Source organism: Folsomia candida, unplaced genomic scaffold (genome assembly GCF_002217175.1).
Source record: "Folsomia candida strain VU population unplaced genomic scaffold, ASM221717v1 Fcan01_Sc006, whole genome shotgun sequence".
NCBI lineage: Eukaryota > Metazoa > Arthropoda > Collembola > Entomobryomorpha > Isotomidae > Folsomia > Folsomia candida.
The window spans coordinates 9,001,995-9,019,884 of NW_019091198.1; the positions used below are offsets into that span (position 1 = coordinate 9,001,995).

Below are 17,890 nucleotides of genomic sequence, written 5' to 3' on the forward strand. Positions count from 1 at the left end.
TTTGAATAGGAAATTAATTTTCTATTCAGTCAAATCTGTCAGTCAAAGTAGTTCGATGAGGTGAGTTCCTCGATTCAGATACATATTTAGCTATGCGTGCTACAAAGAAGCTTAAGATCAGTTGAACTGCATGCAATGCAGACTGAGATGCCCGGAAAGGGATCATTCGGTTATTTTAAACATTGTTCCTATTTATAATGAATTTAATATATGCGTCGTGAAGTTCAAAATTTTCTCATGGAATGATTTTACATCTTCCCCTGACTTCCTTTCAATGAAAATCTATTCACAACTTGTTCAATCCGTTTAAATAATTTAGATTTATGTATCAAGCTCTATAACGTCAGGCTTTGCGTCCCTTAATCGAATTTATTTACTTATTGGGACTCGTAGTTTTGGTAAACTTGATGCATAAATTGCAATGCGCTGGCTAATTCATTTTGCAATTTTCATTTCCTGCTAAACACGAGGTTCTTCAACCTTTACTGGTCCTTTACATCAAGGGTCAGTCACCATGTAAGATCATTGATCTGTCTTTTAATAATTTTATTTCTCAACTATAAAAATTGCAAATTGATAAATAATGCGTAAATTAATGGATAAAATGAGATGAAACATATTGAAAATTGTACCAGACTAAAAAATCCAGAGAGTATGTACATATTCTGAATAAAGGGTCACTCACCACAACAAGCAGACCATACACGACGTGTCGATACAACAATATTAATCCAACCATGGATTTTGAAAACAAGCCTAAACGACCCTAAAAAGGTAATGATCATCGCAGGTATCAAGCATAATGATGGCAGGTAGGCAGGCAGTGGTCATGATACGCGCAGTAGAATAAACATGAACAATTTGATCATGTTTGTCACGTCGCTTCACATCTGGTACTTTAAATTACGGGACTGAAAAATCCTTCTGTTCTTTCCATGCAAACTGAACTACAGATGAGCTTGATTACTTGTGTACTTCTGGTCGAAAACATGCCCTGTTCTGGTTATTATTAATACCTGGTGTCCGACCTGCCACGCTTTACGGGCTGACTGTGGCTATTACTCTTTCTCAATTTCCTCTCCCCAAGTACCTACGCTAACATACACACTTATTTTGTGTACAACTAATGATTACGGTAAAACCTAATTAATTCGTGTGGTTAGAAAAAAATGACAGAATAGAATTGCAAATTAACTGAGTGGAAGTTATTGGAATTTTATAGTAAAGGCTGCTGGCAGTCTCGCGTCCAACTTCGATTATCCGACCAAGTCAATAAATATCGGATAATTTCAACTCTTTTGTAGATAAATGAGCATCATCATTTAATTCTATTTCTGGAATCAAAGCTTGGTCTTGTGTGCCCTGTCAATAAGATTTATGTTGGATGAAACGCATCGTGGGTCGTTTTGGAGAAGAAACGGGATTTAAAGGGCTCGTATGTGGAGGTACTTACACGATCCCTGCTGCCTCAAGGCTCTCAGATGACTCAGATTGAAGGGTCGGGTGAGAAGGGTACACATAGAAGCCTGCATCATGTCGTTACATGAATTATTCCAAGATTCTACAGCCCCATGAACTTGTAACTTTGAAGATGGGAATCAGTGCGTGTATTTATTTTTATGCATCTTGCGCTGGGTGCTGCACACATATTTCTGGACATTCAAGTCGACCATTCAACCCATTGTTCGATTTAAAGAATTTTCTCCTGAATAAATCGTATTTCCTCTTCTTTTTTGTGTAATAATAGTCAAAAAGCAGTAGCAACATGGCATTCATCGTGACGAATTTCGTTCCGTGGACATGCCACGCATCGCTCTATATCCACTGTAGCCAAATTAAATTGAGGTAGGCTCCTTTCGGGGTTGACATTGTTGTCATCGTCCATTATATTTCTGACTTGCTCCTACTTTTTCGTCTTGTCGTGTGTACGGAAATATTGGACGGAATTGCATCTCTCAACTCAAACGAATATTTGCTGAAACGTTGTGAGGTTGACCATTGTTGCAGTTACGTCTTGAGATGAATCACCTCTCTCTCCCCTCAAAATCTCTTTACTCCTTATCTTTTGAGCACACAAACGAACGAAGCAAGATGCGGATCCATTCTTAAATTTCTTTAAGGCTGCACATCGTCGCATCGCTCTTTTTAAAGGTCCCCTCAACCTGAAGGCTCAAACGAGTTTCTTTTCAAGTCGCCTCACACTTACGCGTATTCTTCGGTGCGGTCATCGTCTTTTAACTCTGCTGTCAAAGAATGGAAATCGGCTGGATCATTTCATTGCACATCAGCAGCAAAGCAACAATGAGTGCAACGGCAGCTGGTGAAAAGAAGAAGGACGTAATAATAGAATAGGAAAGACATTTCTTCTTCTTCGTCTTGTGTGCTCCTTCATCATTGATATTTCCATTTATACGTACGGACCTGGACAAGAAGCTGAGACACCAAAAGCACTGCCAACCATCCAAACTACTGGCCATACCACCTGGCACCTGGCCCTATCTGATTCTCATAGGCTCATTACTATTTCTGCTACTACGGATTACAACCTATTTACTATTTACTACTGATACTACTACTGCATACTACTGCTCACTAATTGTATGTATGACCACCCCTCGTCTTACACATACGTCCGATGAAGACAGAGCTTAAGTGTTTCAACCACTTTTCAGTCATCATCTCAAATAAAGTATTATTAGTTTTTTTAAACTTAAATCCATAAAATTTATTTCGTCTCAAATCTTTCATTGCAATTACTCAAAACCGCAACCACCAACTCGTTTAATGAGACAACAGTGAGATTCATGGGAAAATGGGGTTACATGAAATGAGATTGTTATATTAAATCCTACACCGCAGCAGCTCTCGATCTTGAGAAAGCTCACTACCTGAGACGATTCAAGACGAAAATAGAAACAGAAAAATAGAAGCTGAAATAGCAACAGTTGGACAGCTTTTTGGTTCGATGTGGGTCCTTTTTGTTGGGGCATGTAAACCTCAGAAACTCGAAAAGAAGACGAAGGGCTCACTCCGACGAGGACACGTCATAGATTTAAAAACTCACTCTCCTTTCCTGTCTGCTCTTTAGAAAAGTAGATTTTTTCTTCGAGACCATGCTCCCTTAAAATTCCTCTCGCTACGTCAACACAGGATTTAAAAGGACTGCTGGCTGGTGGGGTCGGGAAGAAAAGGTTGTTACCGATATTACCGAATGCAATGAACTTGTTGTATTAATCCTGCCAAACTCAATCTCAGCCCTTCTTACAATTTACTTACCTGGCTGGCATCCTTTCCTCTTTCCCTTTTTCAGGTGGTGGTGCACCCGTTCTGAAATGAAAAGATTTCCTCTCTGGGGCTGTTGCTTTCTTCTCCTTTGAATTCACTATTTTCTTGCGTAATCAACAATACGGACGTAACCTTGGGTAATGCGGTGGAGGTTGGTCGTTCCACATTTCATCTTCTCATTTCATCAACAAAACCAGACCAAGACGTCGGTCCAGGATTTATTTATTGGTGCAATGCAACTCGGTGGATGGAGGTGAGGCAACTTACCTTTACAATTTAAATGCCCAAACAGCAAACTGTAAAGACGGATGGAGCAGATTTCGTCGCCTCCAGCTCAAATTTTTTTAAATGAGGGGCTGCACATTTTCTTAAAATTATTAACTACATCAACAAAAATCAAAATGCTCTAAATTCATGCACGCACAAGTGGTGGATTTAAATTAAGAGAAAAATATTTTAGACTTGGGGTGATTTTTTTTCGAGGTTATTGAGGTCGTCGCATGATGCGCAGGAATATTTAGCTCCGGGGAGTTATTCGATGTTATTATTGATAATTTGAGTAAGTTGGGAAGTCAGGCTTCATTTACATTTTAAATTGAGAAAGATATGCATTTCAAGGGTTGACTAAAGTTTAAAATAATCCAACATGTAAGGTATCAATTTTACGACAGTTTTCAGACATGGAGCAACTAAAAATTTCATATACCACTAGTTATGCAATTGGTTGATGAAATTATACTTACTGCGAATAACTTATTGCTATAATTCCCAACTAAATTAAAAAGTATTAAAAGTTATTCCAGGGCACCATACACCTTACAAAACCACGAAAAGTCCTTGGAAAGTTTTGTATGAGAAATCTCAAAGAGGCCAAAACCGCATGGATGCACTGTATTTCAGTTGAATGTGAGGTTTTTGACTTGTCGGACCTTTTAAGTACGATACCGCAGAAGCAGCAGCAGAGGAGCGTCCCTACATCACCTTCCAATTCAATCCATTAGCTGCCCCACATCAGAGCGTCAGTTGCCATCTCATGGATTAATGGTTCACCTTCTGCCAGCCGTCTTTGTTCTGTTCTGTATGAAATGAAATTGAAATAATCAAGTAATTTTCGTGAATTTCTTGTTGCATAATATTTTCGCATCTGTTGATGCAACGCACATCAAGTCAGGAAGAAGAATGTCCTTTTTTATTATGGTAAATTGAATTACAGTGAAAGTTTGCTTAAAAAGTGGCACGTTTCATTTCCATGCAACATCATGTTCCTTGCATAAAAATGTCATGTTACATAGTAAAAAGGACAACAACAAGGACGACGCAGGGGAGATGCGACGAATAGGAACAAGATTTCTGGTCGTGTCAGAAAATAGACACTGAAATGTATTGGAAGACAATTTATAGAACGAGTGCAAGTGCGAGCCTCGTCAAAAATGCATGCGATGGCTGATCCAAGTTCGTCCCTGGAGAGATCATCTTCCACGCTTTGCACGGAGACAATCGTCTTCTTTTTTTGTGGGCTTGTACGTCGAGATTTTTTGTGTATGATGGAAAAATAATAATATATTGGAAAAAATCTTTTTGCAATCTTTCTGCAAAATAATACAAATATTCCGCCCAATCAAATGTTTAAAAATTATCTTGAAATTATGCCAACTGCCCTCAGCAGAATTCAAGATACTTCGAAACTCGGTGATTCTATTTACATTTGTTTTTTCCTGTTTGATTGGTTCTTTCGCTGTACAGTAGGATTCCTCCCCAACTAATTGCTAACATAGTCCACCTGGAGGCTGGGATGAGGAAAAGTCCATAAGTTGAGAACTACTGGTGGATAAAGTTGTTTGGACCCATCGGCCAGCAGAGTATGAGATAAAATGTCAACATGCAGTCACAGTTGACTTTCCCTTCCGTCTCTAACTAGATTTTCTCTGCTTCTCGTTAGTTGAACAAACAGACCTTCGAAAATTCACTCCTCGCTTTTCCCTTTATTTGCTCCAGGGGCTCCAGTAAAACTAACTTCACTTCTTCGCCGTCTTTTGCGCCCTCCTCTCAAACCGACCATTCTTTATATCCCTCAACCTTTGCCTGCTTGGAGAATAAAAATAACAAACTCTTCTCCTGCCTGACATCCAATTCCGGACTCTCTCTTTTTCTCTCCGCTGTCTTTAAACTTATCGGTGCACTAGCCAAACTTTCTTCCTCTCCTTCAAAACCAGTCCCCAAAGCAACTTTATTCTCCCGTTTGCAATTCATAGACGTGTGCATTCCTTGCATAGAATTAAAAGTCTAAACGGAACAAGTGTACTTTAGTTTTACTCGCCATGAAAAGATTTCTTCGAGGAGAAAAAACTGGAATTTCCAGAAAACTAGTGCAGTCTGGGATGATTATTATCTCCATTGAATGTGGCAAATGATGATTCCCTGTACACAATCTGGCATAATTCTGCGATGGAGAGAAAGATAGATATGAAGGAGCGAGGAGGACGAAGATGGAGCGGCAAAGACGGGAGAAAGCCACTCGGCGGAGAAAGAAGATGGAGAATTAGAGGGAGAAAAAGTGTGCAGGCAAGCTAATCCCCATCGAGCTGACAGTGGAGCGACTATAAATAAAGGACGGAGAGAGAGAGAGATTGTGCTCATAAATTTTGAATGAGCACATACTTTGTAGTTAATTACAGAATTGTTGGGATGGGAGTAATGTGGGACGGGTGGTGGTGGTGGTGGGGTGTACGTCGGGTTCTCGCTGCCCTTTTTCTACCCGGCGTTGCCCCTGTCCAACTTTAATCACAGTTGTGTGCTCTGCTCCCTGCTATGAATAAATGATGATGCTCCACTCGGAAAAATTAATTCGCCAAACTGTCGCTCTCAGATTCGTCATTGTCTCCGTAATTCGGCCCACCCACCGCTTCCGGCTTGACACCTAATTCAGTCATGATCTTCTCCTCTCCTTTCTTTGTCCTTCGCTAGTGGTGTCACTCATTTTTAGTTCGGTACACTTCTCCGACCCGACCTGACATTGACATCAATTGGCAGAAAAATCTAGAGTACGACTAATACGACATTTCAGTAGTAGTAACTGTTTTATTGCTGCTGATGATATCAGAATTCTGATGCCGATAAGCTATCTTTCGACGCTATGCATGCATCCTGACTGGAACAACAGACAATTTATACCCTCTCCACTCATGAGATTGTATCCTACCAGTAAATATTTTAGCCTTTTTATTCCGTTGACGAAAACAATATTTGTCTCAACTCCACCCCCTCGAGCTCTGCAAACTTAATCATGTAAAGAATCCGAGAGGAAGAAAGTTTGTAGAGTCTCACGGTGAATAATGAACTCACGGAAGTGCAAATGGGGCTGGGATTTGCAGAAGGCAGAGAGAAAAATACGGAACGGTTGCAGAGATCAATGAAGCATTCTGTCCCGACATTGAATGTTGATGTCATTTCCCCCGAGGTTCCACTCCACCAACAACACTTCCATGTAGTCGTCCACCAGCCGAAAGCAGGAGCAGAGGAGCAGCAGCAACCTTCCAATTGATTGAAGTGAAGCTTCCCACACGCAAGACCCAATAACATCTTGGACCACGACCATCCTGGACCTAAGGTGGTGTGCAAGGGGACTTGAGCAGTCGTCGTCAATGTGCAATTCATGCGGCCACCGCTGCTCCTCCTGCTGCATGGGGCCTGTTCTAATCAGAATAAAAGACTGACAAAAAGATAGCACTGGATTGGATTGGATGAAGGGATGCCGTTTAATATCTCTGCTGCGTATGCATCGCGGAGTGGCCGATGAGTAAGTGTGCCTACCCAGATCTCACGCTCTCTCCAAACTGATTTCCCTTTTGTCACAGGACTCTCTCTCAACTCCCAAATGACTCGACCCCACATATGGAACTTTTCCCTTCCAGAGGTCATGGGAACTTCAGATTTGTAATTTTCAACAGTAATCAACTGTGTAATGTTCCACTTAAAAATTGATTCAATCTTGCAATAACATTGCGACTCGTGCGGGACACAAACACACTCCACTTAACTTGTCACCATTCATTTATGATTTTACAGAGGATGGGCTTATGTCGCTCTTGCTCAGGCTCAAGCTCTGACTACTTGGCCTAAGTAAATAAATACTTTGATAAAATAAACAAATAAAAGTAAGGACTTGGTAAGAAGAAGGAGAAAGTACATGTTGTAGAGAGCTAATAATAGTAATAATAAGGCTGACGTGTTTCGGATCAAGTCAAAAACAAGAATCTATTTTCGCCTGGATTTAGGCAAGGTATAAATAAACAAGGTTGAATTACACGTATATTGCTTACTATATTGGTTTGGTAGGCAGGCAGGGAGGAAAAACTAAAATAAATAAAAAAAAGTGCGTGGTGGTGGTGTTCTCTGTAATGAAGATCCACTTAATCTCGGAAGAAGTAGAGAAAGTAGTTGAAATAAGCGCAACCAACCTTCTCTTCTTCTCCAAGTGAGTGCATCACCTTCAAAGGAAGGGAAAAAAGTGGATTAGATTAGGCATCGGTGGAGAGTAAATCGGGGAGCAGGAGCAGGAGTTGAGAAGAAGATTTGCAGTGATATTATTACGAGATGATGGCCATGCTTGCTTAGATGAAACGTGTTATTGTTTATTTGAGTTTGGCAGGTTCCTTCTCATCGACTTGTTTGTTATTCACTCGCCACGCTATCCCTAACATGGCCTCGTACAGGGAGAAAATTAGGAGAAAGTGGCATGGATTTTGGATAAAAAATGCACTTGATGGTGCAGCAGGCCGTTATTTTTGGGAAGCGGATGTACGTAAAAAGGTTGCTGGGTTCATGATTTTGCTCTCGCCCATGGAATCCCGGATGTTATGATTATTGTTATGGAGAGGATGATACGTGGTGCTTATGACAGCGATGATGCACACAGGCAGGAGAAGCCACTACCTGTTGAAAATATAAAAATCCGAGTCTCTGTTCACACACAATGGGCCATTTATCTCCCGGGGCTGGGCTTGCCTGCGACCTCGGCGGAGCGGGTGGCGGATTGGAGCATGGTTGGCGAGGGGGCCCTCCCTCCTCCCGGAGTGACTCCACCTTCGTGGAAGGAAGGAAGCAGGATCCGAAAATCGGGACATGGTGATCTTATAAAGACCAAAATGCTTCAAAATTGAATTAGAGGCGAACGTTTTCACAGCAAAATTCAGTTATCCTTCTCCAGTCCATTTTATATAATCTTGTGACGGCAACAAGCCCGGAAAAATCTCCACCGAGGGCCTCGAATCGTAATTAGGTTGTAAGAGTAATGAAATTTGTCCAATTTTGAATTTTCTTTCCGCGATAAAGAGAAACTCTTTCACACGCCGGTGAATTTATCTTCCTCTGTCAATTTATGAACTCAACTGTGCGTTATGTGGAGTACGTGAGGTTCAAAGAAATATAAAAGTGAATCCAATCATACTCTGTTTATTTCTTCAAAAAGAAGACGCAACACAAGACACGAGTTTATAGTCTCATTTTTTTGTGGGTGAGTTACACTAGCCACAAACCATACATACCTTTTACCTCTCTTCCTACAGCTACATACAGTCGAATGGCCTGTCTCGTGCTTCAGTGTTGACAGTTGTAATTCTCAGACGAGATCAAAACAAGGATAAATAAATTCAATTTGAATTGACGGCTCGATCTCTCTTCTGAATTCCATTCCGCGAAGGAAAATAGAGAGAGAGAGAAAGTTGAAAAAGTGAAAGTGATCACTGAGAAACTGTATCAACTGAAAAAGTGCATTTTGCAGTTACCACCATTTCCTAAGAAAAAGATGGACTACACGAGTTACATAAACCATCACCACCAAGCATCCTCCTTTGACCCACAGTCGTGCGGACTTGGAGGGTCGTTGGGCGTGGGGGGCTCGATGGATAACGCCGCAGCGGCTGCGGGAGCGGCTGCCTTATCCAACATGGCGTGTTCTTATGCTGATCTGTCTGCATGCGCCCAGGTTTGTGTGCAATGATAACAATAGAGTTTTATTTTATTTCGTGTCATATGATTTGTCTCAATTTCACCCTAGATGATTATTGTGATGATAACGGTGATAATTCAGTCATTATTTTAATAACAGTTTGCGGTATATTGTGCACTTTGCAGGTTGGAGGGTACAGATATTCTCACACAAACGTTCGCAGCTATCCAGGGGCAGGAATGGGTCCAGGAGGTCAGTGCAATGTCATGAGACATGATCAACAGAGGCATCATCCCGGCTCAACTTTTCCAAGCATGAATTTACAAGGTATGTACATGTGCTCATTTTCTATATGAAGCAAATTTTGCAAATTTCTATTCCTTCGTAATTCTCCCATAATCTACATGTTATCATAACCTACTAAACTATACATTCGTAACAACACGGACGTTTAAATTTTCATTTGTCCCGTCATTTAAGTCAAAATTGATTAGATTCTCTACAATTTAACATCCTAAAAAACCATGGTCATAAAAGAGGCCCTCATTTTACTAATAATTAAACCTGCATATATAACGTTCATTATAACGCGTTTATACTTTCTCCTCCCGTAAATTTAGCAGTGCAGTCACTACGCCATAAACGATAATTAGCCTGAACTGTAATACCGCAATTTAAACCTATTCTTATCAGAAATCAGAGCAGGAAAGGCATAGTCTTTTCTCGGGCGGAATTTTTTTTTCGCTGGTGGTTGCTTGGAAGAAGGGTGGAGACGGAGAGAAATGGTTCTGGGGAGAAGGAAGGTTGACAAATGAGGCGCAGCAAGAGGACAAGAGACGAAGCAGACGGTTCTCTAAATTTCAAAGACATTCTTCCTCCATTTCTCAAGTGAGGGAAACATTTCTCATCCATCCAATCCACCACGTCCTTATTTCCACAGTCCATTCCCACCCGGAAATAAATTTGGTGCGAGTCTATTCTCTACTTTCTCCTCCGTTCGGCCTCACCAGCAGGATTTCTCCTTCCGCCACTCACGCTCCCAGAGCAAATTACCACATTACAAAATGCATCGCGGATGTGATGCGCGTGATAAATGACAAATTGTGACACGTTTGTTCCCATAAAATATGCACTAAAATTGTGGGGCCGATGTATAATTAAAGAATTAATTAACATGATGTAGGATTTATAAATCCATTTTTTACTCCTTTTTTGTTAGATTATTTACGTAGTAAACAAGTAGAACACGAGTTTGACGACCATTTTTTTCTCCTCCTCTTTTTTCAGCTGCCAGCCTAAGTTACAAAATGTACGGAGGAGACGCATCCGCTGTTCTGACAGAGAAAAGAAAACAAAGAAGAATCCGAACCACTTTCACTTCTGCCCAACTCAAGGAGCTCGAGCGAGCTTTTCAAGTAAAAAATAAACGAGGAAGAGAGAGAATAACCTCCAAATAAATAAATATCTGTATAAATTTTGCAATGTTTTCAACTCGTTCTGTTTTCTCCCCCCCTTTTCCAGGAGACGCATTATCCTGACATCTATACCAGAGAGGAAATTGCCATGAAGATCGACTTGACAGAGGCGCGTGTACAGGTTTGTGCAGTTTTCACACTTTCCTGACCAGCCTTGGTTAAATTATCAGAGTCATTACCATTATTATTATTTGTCTTCCTGTCCGACTTGCAGCGTGGCAGATTAAAGTCTCATTTTGACAAGTTTACATCCTTCTCCTGACACGCGAGCACGTGCCCACTTGACAAGGGTGTGATGCCTCGTGTAATCAGAATCATGTAATCATGTCGGTGGGTGGGTGGGTTTTAGTTCCGTCCTCTTTTTTGTTAGACCGGCTTTTGTTACCGAGATTGGCAGTCGACATTATCATTTCGGTCGGAAGAAGAGCTACCCACAATCTCACTTTGCATCAATAATAGAATGTTTTGTGGTGCTGGAGGACTACGTGAGCTAATAAAGTTTAACTTTGCCCCAAATAGTTGGAAAGAGTTGAGTGGAGTCCCAAGCTAGGGGCATCCTTTGCATATGAATTCACGTATCTGGAGGATTCCACCCCTTGAAATTTAATGTCTTAAATTGAGAAAATGTGGAGATATGTAAGACACAAGAGGAGCTCGTGGATGGGATTGTGGAGTTTAAGAGAGAAAGAGAAAAAAGGAAAGGAAGGTGATTAGCGAGAGATGAATTGATCCGAGTTGAATGCAAATGGAATGAAATGAAGGGACACGAAAGATACATGAGGTCGATGCGACCCATGATGTGATCTTGGTTCGCTGTAGCATTTCCCATTTCCCAGTCAAAGAGTACTTAACATAATCAGTTCCAAGTTACCACCACCACGTCGTTGAACGTTGACTCTGGCTCGTTCCGTTGGCATACAGTCAGTTGCATACTGCTCGAGATTGGAGATTCGGAAATAAATATTGGATGCTTCGTATGGGTGTTGTTGTAATGCTATGTATGTACACATGTAGTAAGTATTTGTACAATGTGTCAGTGTGTGTTGATGATGATGATGCAGCTGTAGAATGCAGAATATTGGGGGTATGAGGATGAGGAGAAAGCGATTAAGTGTTGCTAGTAAAAATGGCACCAGAGATCCTGTGCAAGGCACTTAAGAAAATTAGATATCACGACTGAACTCAATGGCAGTTTCTAATTCTCTCTCCTCTCCTCTGAATGATGCTGACTTAATTTGCTCTGGGAGGAGGAGGAGCGGAAGGGGAGGAGGTTTTTCTGTATGACATTCTTCTTATTTAAGTAGAGGCCAAACCTTGCATCTAAATCGTATCGTTCTATCTCCCATTATTTCAGCGGAAGCCCGTACATACATACATATTTTATTACACCCATTACTGTGCCCTTCCCAACGCAATTTTCATTCGTCCTTAATAAGTTTTCCCCAATTGATGTTCATCATTGTTATTCAATTTAGCAGAGATTTTTGAATACATAATTTCGACTTTATGTATAACAAGAGATGGAAATTGTGTAATTTATTGGTATGATGGTACTTTGAGGAAGAGAGTTTAGTTTAGTTTAGTTTAGAGTTCCTCTCAAGACGACATTTCCACCCCAATTTATAATTTTCTTAATATCTGGCTAAACTTTGTTGGGCTAGAAATTTGGAAAGTACGTTAGAAAGTACACGTAAGATATTAGGCAAAGTTCTTGATTTGGTCGGGGTGGGTGGCTGCATGGGTTTGCGAAGATTCGAGAGTTTCCATCATCTCAGAGTGGATTTCATTGACACATTTGCTTTCTCCCAATTCTCCTTGTCATCCTCAAATTCCAACAATTTCATCTAATAACCTGGCACCAGTTCAGCCGCTCTTTCATCTTACTTTGTCAAAGTCAAGAAACGCATAACTTTTGAGACTGGCTTCCAGTTTGTCCTCTTAAATACGTGAAAATATTACATGCTTAAACTCTACTAAAGTAGATTGCATCCTGTGCAATCAAAAAGGAAATGCCTACATGTCAAGAGGAGAGAGAAAGGGTACTAATGAAATGGAAATGGGGCATGTTCCCGGAAAAATATCGTCATTAAATTAGTCCAACCAACAACACGAGGAGGACAACCGGTTAGAAAATGTCCCATTCAATCAAACGGAGCAGTTCTCGTCGAGTGATTTTAATTTAACAAATGTAATGCTTTTATGAGGACATGGTGCGAGATAAATTATTACTTAAGTAGCAGGTTGACTCGCAAATAATGCTCTCTCTCGTACACATTTGTACCGTCTGTAGCTGTATTTTCAGCTCATTAGGTCAAACAAGGAGTACAACATAACACGTAACAACTGGCAGCAGAGGTTGGTTGTGAAAAGTTAAAAAACAAATAGTGGCATCATGTTCATTTGGAGAGATTCGAAGGTAGCGAGGCAGAATGAGCCAATGAGCCAGAACTACATCTCGCTCTCTCTCCGATACATAAATGCATATAGTGTAGCCACGTAGATATTATATCCGAAAAGAAGGGACGATGGATGCTATGACCTCCTCGCAATAGTTTCAATCCGAGGACTTTTAGCACCACACAGCCATTTACCACACTACCCGGGCATCGAGCAGTGGGTATGGTGTGGGGACCATTAGCCCTCTGTTTATTTGTGCAGCGGATGGATGAACTGGTATAAAAATATATTTTCAATTGACTCAATGGGGACATGTGGCCATGGAACAACCAAACTAAATGTTTGATCTACTCATAATAAAGACATCAACATTGCCAGTACAACCCCGACATTGGTGCTGATGATGAGCAAGGAGGGTGAAGCAGGGTAGTTCGGGTCATAAAATCTTTTCCCGACTTTTCATTGTCCATACCAGACTACTTTGGCATGCAGTGGAGCAAGTGACACACATGACTTGACTTTAATAATCATTATTATCTAAGTTTCTGGCCTTAGTTTATTCTACACATCTGACGCAATCAATGATTTTAAATTTTGGCGTAGTTTCACGAAAAAGACTTCGTGTTTTGATTGTATTACTTCACGATTGATAATAAACCAATGGATGTGCGTCATTATTTATCATGTTGCCCTTATTGTATGTGTGTAGTTGTACACTGTATTTTGTGTCATATGTCATTGTTTTTCGGCTTTATCACTTGGGTCGACACGCAAGGTTTGCTCTTCGATCGAGGGTGTAAAGTCTTTGTCGTTTCAATCTGCCTGGATTGGATTGGAATGCGAGGACGAGGATAAGCTATATGCTTTCCTCGAAGGGAAGGGGTGATCAGCCTTTAAGTACTCAAATGATTAACTCAACTTTCCTCCTTCGCACATGGCATTGTTGTGATAACTCAATTCGTTTTCGTGTACCAGAGATTATCATGACATTGTTGAATCTATCCGTATTTTTTTCAATTTTTGCACCATATATACATTTTTTGCTTTCTCTTTTCTGATGAAAAATTACTTGTGTAATGTAAAAACAAGTATTAGGTTTGCAAAAAAATGTGAAACATTTAGAATTCACGACTGCCTTTCACTATTCAGTTAATCATTGGACACATTCATGTACACATGTAAGTATGTAGACCCAAAGGAAAAATCTGCTAGACCAACAGTGACAGGTGGCACAGCGGGATTATACGTGTATGCATGCACATGCTTAAAGTGATGCATACATAAAGTGGTGCATTTAACCAAGTCAATCTCATAACATTTAATGTGCATAAAAGGGAGACCGACGAATAATGTGTTAACGATAACTATGACATTTATTCAATATCATCATCATCATCATCATGAATGCGAATGAAGATAATTGATGTGAAGGAAGTGACGATGCAGTAACAGTAACTGACTCGTATTGTCTATTAAAATGGACACTTGTTCTGCCTCTATTATTATTTCCTGTATTTTTCTCTCCATATTTTTCTGTGTCACTTGTCTCATTGTCTCATTTTTTGCCTAGGTGTGGTTTCAAAATCGACGCGCCAAGTTTCGAAAGCAGGAGCGGCTTGCTCAGCAGAAGCAGGGGTCGAGTAACAACTCAACCGGATCAAACTCGTCTGGACAGGGGAACGGAAGTAGCAGCAATAATTCAGGAAGTGGCGGTGGGAATAACAACGGAGAAAACTCCCCGTCTCTCAAGTCGTCTCAAGAAGCCAATGGCAAGTCTACTACCAAAGAAAACTCTAAGCACTCTGACTCTTCGGGTAATCATCATAATTGCATTTACTACTAGCCGCCTAGCTGCAACTCCCATTTCTATAACTTTGGTTGTGGTTTGAGTTTGCGACTTGGACTTCCATCCTCCATCCTCTCTCTCCAGATAGCCGGGTGGGGGACATACCTACACTCGCCAAATTTATCTCTTGGCATCCACCACCCATTTAGCAGTCAGCATCATTATCATACGTCTCAGAAGGAGAGAGAACACTTTGCAACAACAACTTGCTACTTTCACTCTTGTCTCTAGTCAATCAATCGTTGCTTTGTGCGACAAGACTGCTGCACAGTTAGAACTGCCTAGTTTATATTTTTGAAACTTTGTTACGCGACAAATTACGTCTGACAAAACCGTGACAATAAGTCTTATCTAAATATTGGTTCAATATGGCGTTCGGATGGAGGAGGAAGAAGCCACCGCCGTCGAAGTTTGGATATAATCAGTATAGGAGACTACGGACTATCTCTAAATTTGTTTTGCATTGTGTCGCTGGAGTTGTGCACAGTGGGAACACTTTTCTCATTAGGAGCCCCCTTCTTCTTCTTCCAGGAGGAGGAGGAGAGATGTGTAGTTGCTATTGTACGTATTCCCACCCTGGCTGCGGTGATCTCTCGCTCGCTCTCTCTGCAGCATGGGAGACGAAGAAAGCTGGAGATGTAGAGATGTAGGAGAGAGAAAGGATGAGTTTAGTTTGGTCTTGTACTTCTCTGCTGGTTGGGCTGGGCATCATGTGGCAGGAGCGGATGCTTGACATTAAGTGAGACAAATGGTGGAGGCAATGTGAGCCGCAATTTCCTAGATTAAACCGTCACAGAGGAGACGCTAAGCATGGCCTTTCCACTCCCTCCTCGTCCCTTATCCTCTCGCACTCGCACATACAAGACCGCCCTGCTCCGTTAGACCAGGCACAATACTGCGCACGGAAGAGAATAGAAATAAAACAATTTTGCAATATTCACACACATTAATTGCACATGAAACACGTTTGAACGATATTTAGCCAATGGGCGAGACTACTTTTTGCGAGACTGGGGACGAACTGTCTCATTCTTGGACATGACTTGACAAGACAGCAGCAGCAGCAATGCAATGATTGAGATCTCCGTCGCACTTGAGAAACAAGTACTCCAGAGATGGACTTTTTGGGTGGATAAATATTATTACCGGGTGCATCATCATATCCTGCTGGGGAAAGTTGGGTATAACGGGAACGTTGAAGTGCATCGCATAAGAGGTGGAAGGAAACTATGTATAAGGGGATCACCAAAATCAATCTCGCTGCACAGGACGACTTTCGTATATTCCACCAAATCTTTCTTGACTACTGCACTTCCAAACTGTCCTTCATTGCAAGGTTACCAAAAATTATGGTGCAGTCTGCTGATTTGTCTCGATTTTCCCTCTTCGCCCCAAAATTATTGGATCCGTGCAATACAATACATTGACTTGTCTCTAATAAAGAGAGAAAGTCTTTACAAAACCAAGTAATTTAAAGGAGATGCATATAAATAAGTGCTGATGTTACCAGTTACAAATGCATGAAAACAATCTACTCACACTTACATATTACTCAAAACCCTAATAATTTTAATGTTTCCGCAGTGAACAAGTTGCACCATTGCGGGAGTCCTCGGAGTGGTCAGTCTCCCTGCAAGAGTCCAGTGATTTCATCCTCCCATGCTTTCACCCCGCTCATGCTGACCCCAAATCCGTCGCCTATCGCCGCCAGCTACGGTCTGTCGACGAAAACGCTTTTCTGAGATCGTCACCCCCCGTTCGCCATGTCGTCGTTGTCCTCGCCCGTGGTGGACGAAGACAAATTGTTGCTGATTTTCTAAAAATAAAACTCAAAACTCTTCAACCAACTATTACTTATTGCAACATAGTAATTACCTTGATATGAAATATATATATTTTAGTGCGTGTCCTCCTCCTCTCCTCTCCTCCCTTCTTTTACGAACGACAATGGTGGTGGTGGGTTGAAAATTCAAAAAAACGATTATGTATGTACGTCATTGATGATATTAAATAATTATGTACGACATGCAAGACGGAAAGTATTTTAAACTCTGTATAAATTATTTAGTGAGTGATGATGATGTGTATTAATTGTACATGAGAGGAGACGAACTACACGTTTTGCATAGATTCGAGTCTGGATGATTTTCTCAATTTTTGCTCCAATTTACCATACAAAATTATCAGTATATATACAAATACATACATGTATTTACATTTAAATTTACTATATCCACCAGGACTAAGGAGTTAGTGATTGATTATTCCAAACAAATGAATTGTCACGTTTTCATAATTCCAAATTTTCAAGTCAATCCTCCCCAAAAACACATTTATCATCAGTAAATAAATATCTATGTAAGAATAATAATATTTACTGATTTGTGTACGTACGTAAAAACACACCAGTTGCAGTTAACACACGCGACTGAGGAGTTTTTAAATCAACTTTATTAAAGGTTGATGATGATGATGAATATGAATTTCTAGTCTATGTAATGCATTAAATCTTTTAAAAAATATTAAAAATTGTTGGGTTTTTCACTGAGAAGATATATAAGATGCATACAAAATTATTATTACTTATCTATGTAAAAGCGATGTAAATTTAACAAGTTGACTTATCGTGACTGAAAAAACCATTAAAAACTAATAAAACGTAACGTGTACGATATCTAATATTTGCTTATTATCGGGAGAAGACGGGCATTTTTTTGCCATTTTGAAGAATGTAATTTCTCGTCTAAATAAGATAATTACGTGAATCATATGAAAATTATCCACTTTGACGCCACCTATATTTCGGCAGGCTACATGAGGCCGGCAAAATGGTTTTGAACGTTACGAGAAACGCCTTGAGAAACCAGCAATTCCCAAAATTAGAGGCCAAATTAGAAGTCAAAGTTTGGATTCCAAAAACCAATGAAAACGTTAGAATTC

The 17,890-nt window shown here is 40.5% G+C and overlaps 1 protein-coding gene across 1 annotated transcript; it reads left to right on the plus strand.

The window, feature by feature from the left end:
• Positions 1 to 8,458: 8,458 nt before the first annotated feature.
• Positions 8,459 to 17,614, plus strand: LOC110851094 (paired mesoderm homeobox protein 2B). The gene is made up of 6 exons (XM_022098730.2): positions 8,459 to 9,268; positions 9,418 to 9,559; positions 10,520 to 10,647; positions 10,754 to 10,828; positions 14,675 to 14,918; positions 16,535 to 17,614. Exons 1-6 carry the CDS (start codon positions 9,089 to 9,091, stop codon positions 16,690 to 16,692), a joined length of 927 nt encoding a protein of 308 aa, XP_021954422.1. The 5' UTR covers positions 8,459 to 9,088; the 3' UTR covers positions 16,693 to 17,614.
• Positions 17,615 to 17,890: the final 276 nt, after the last annotated feature.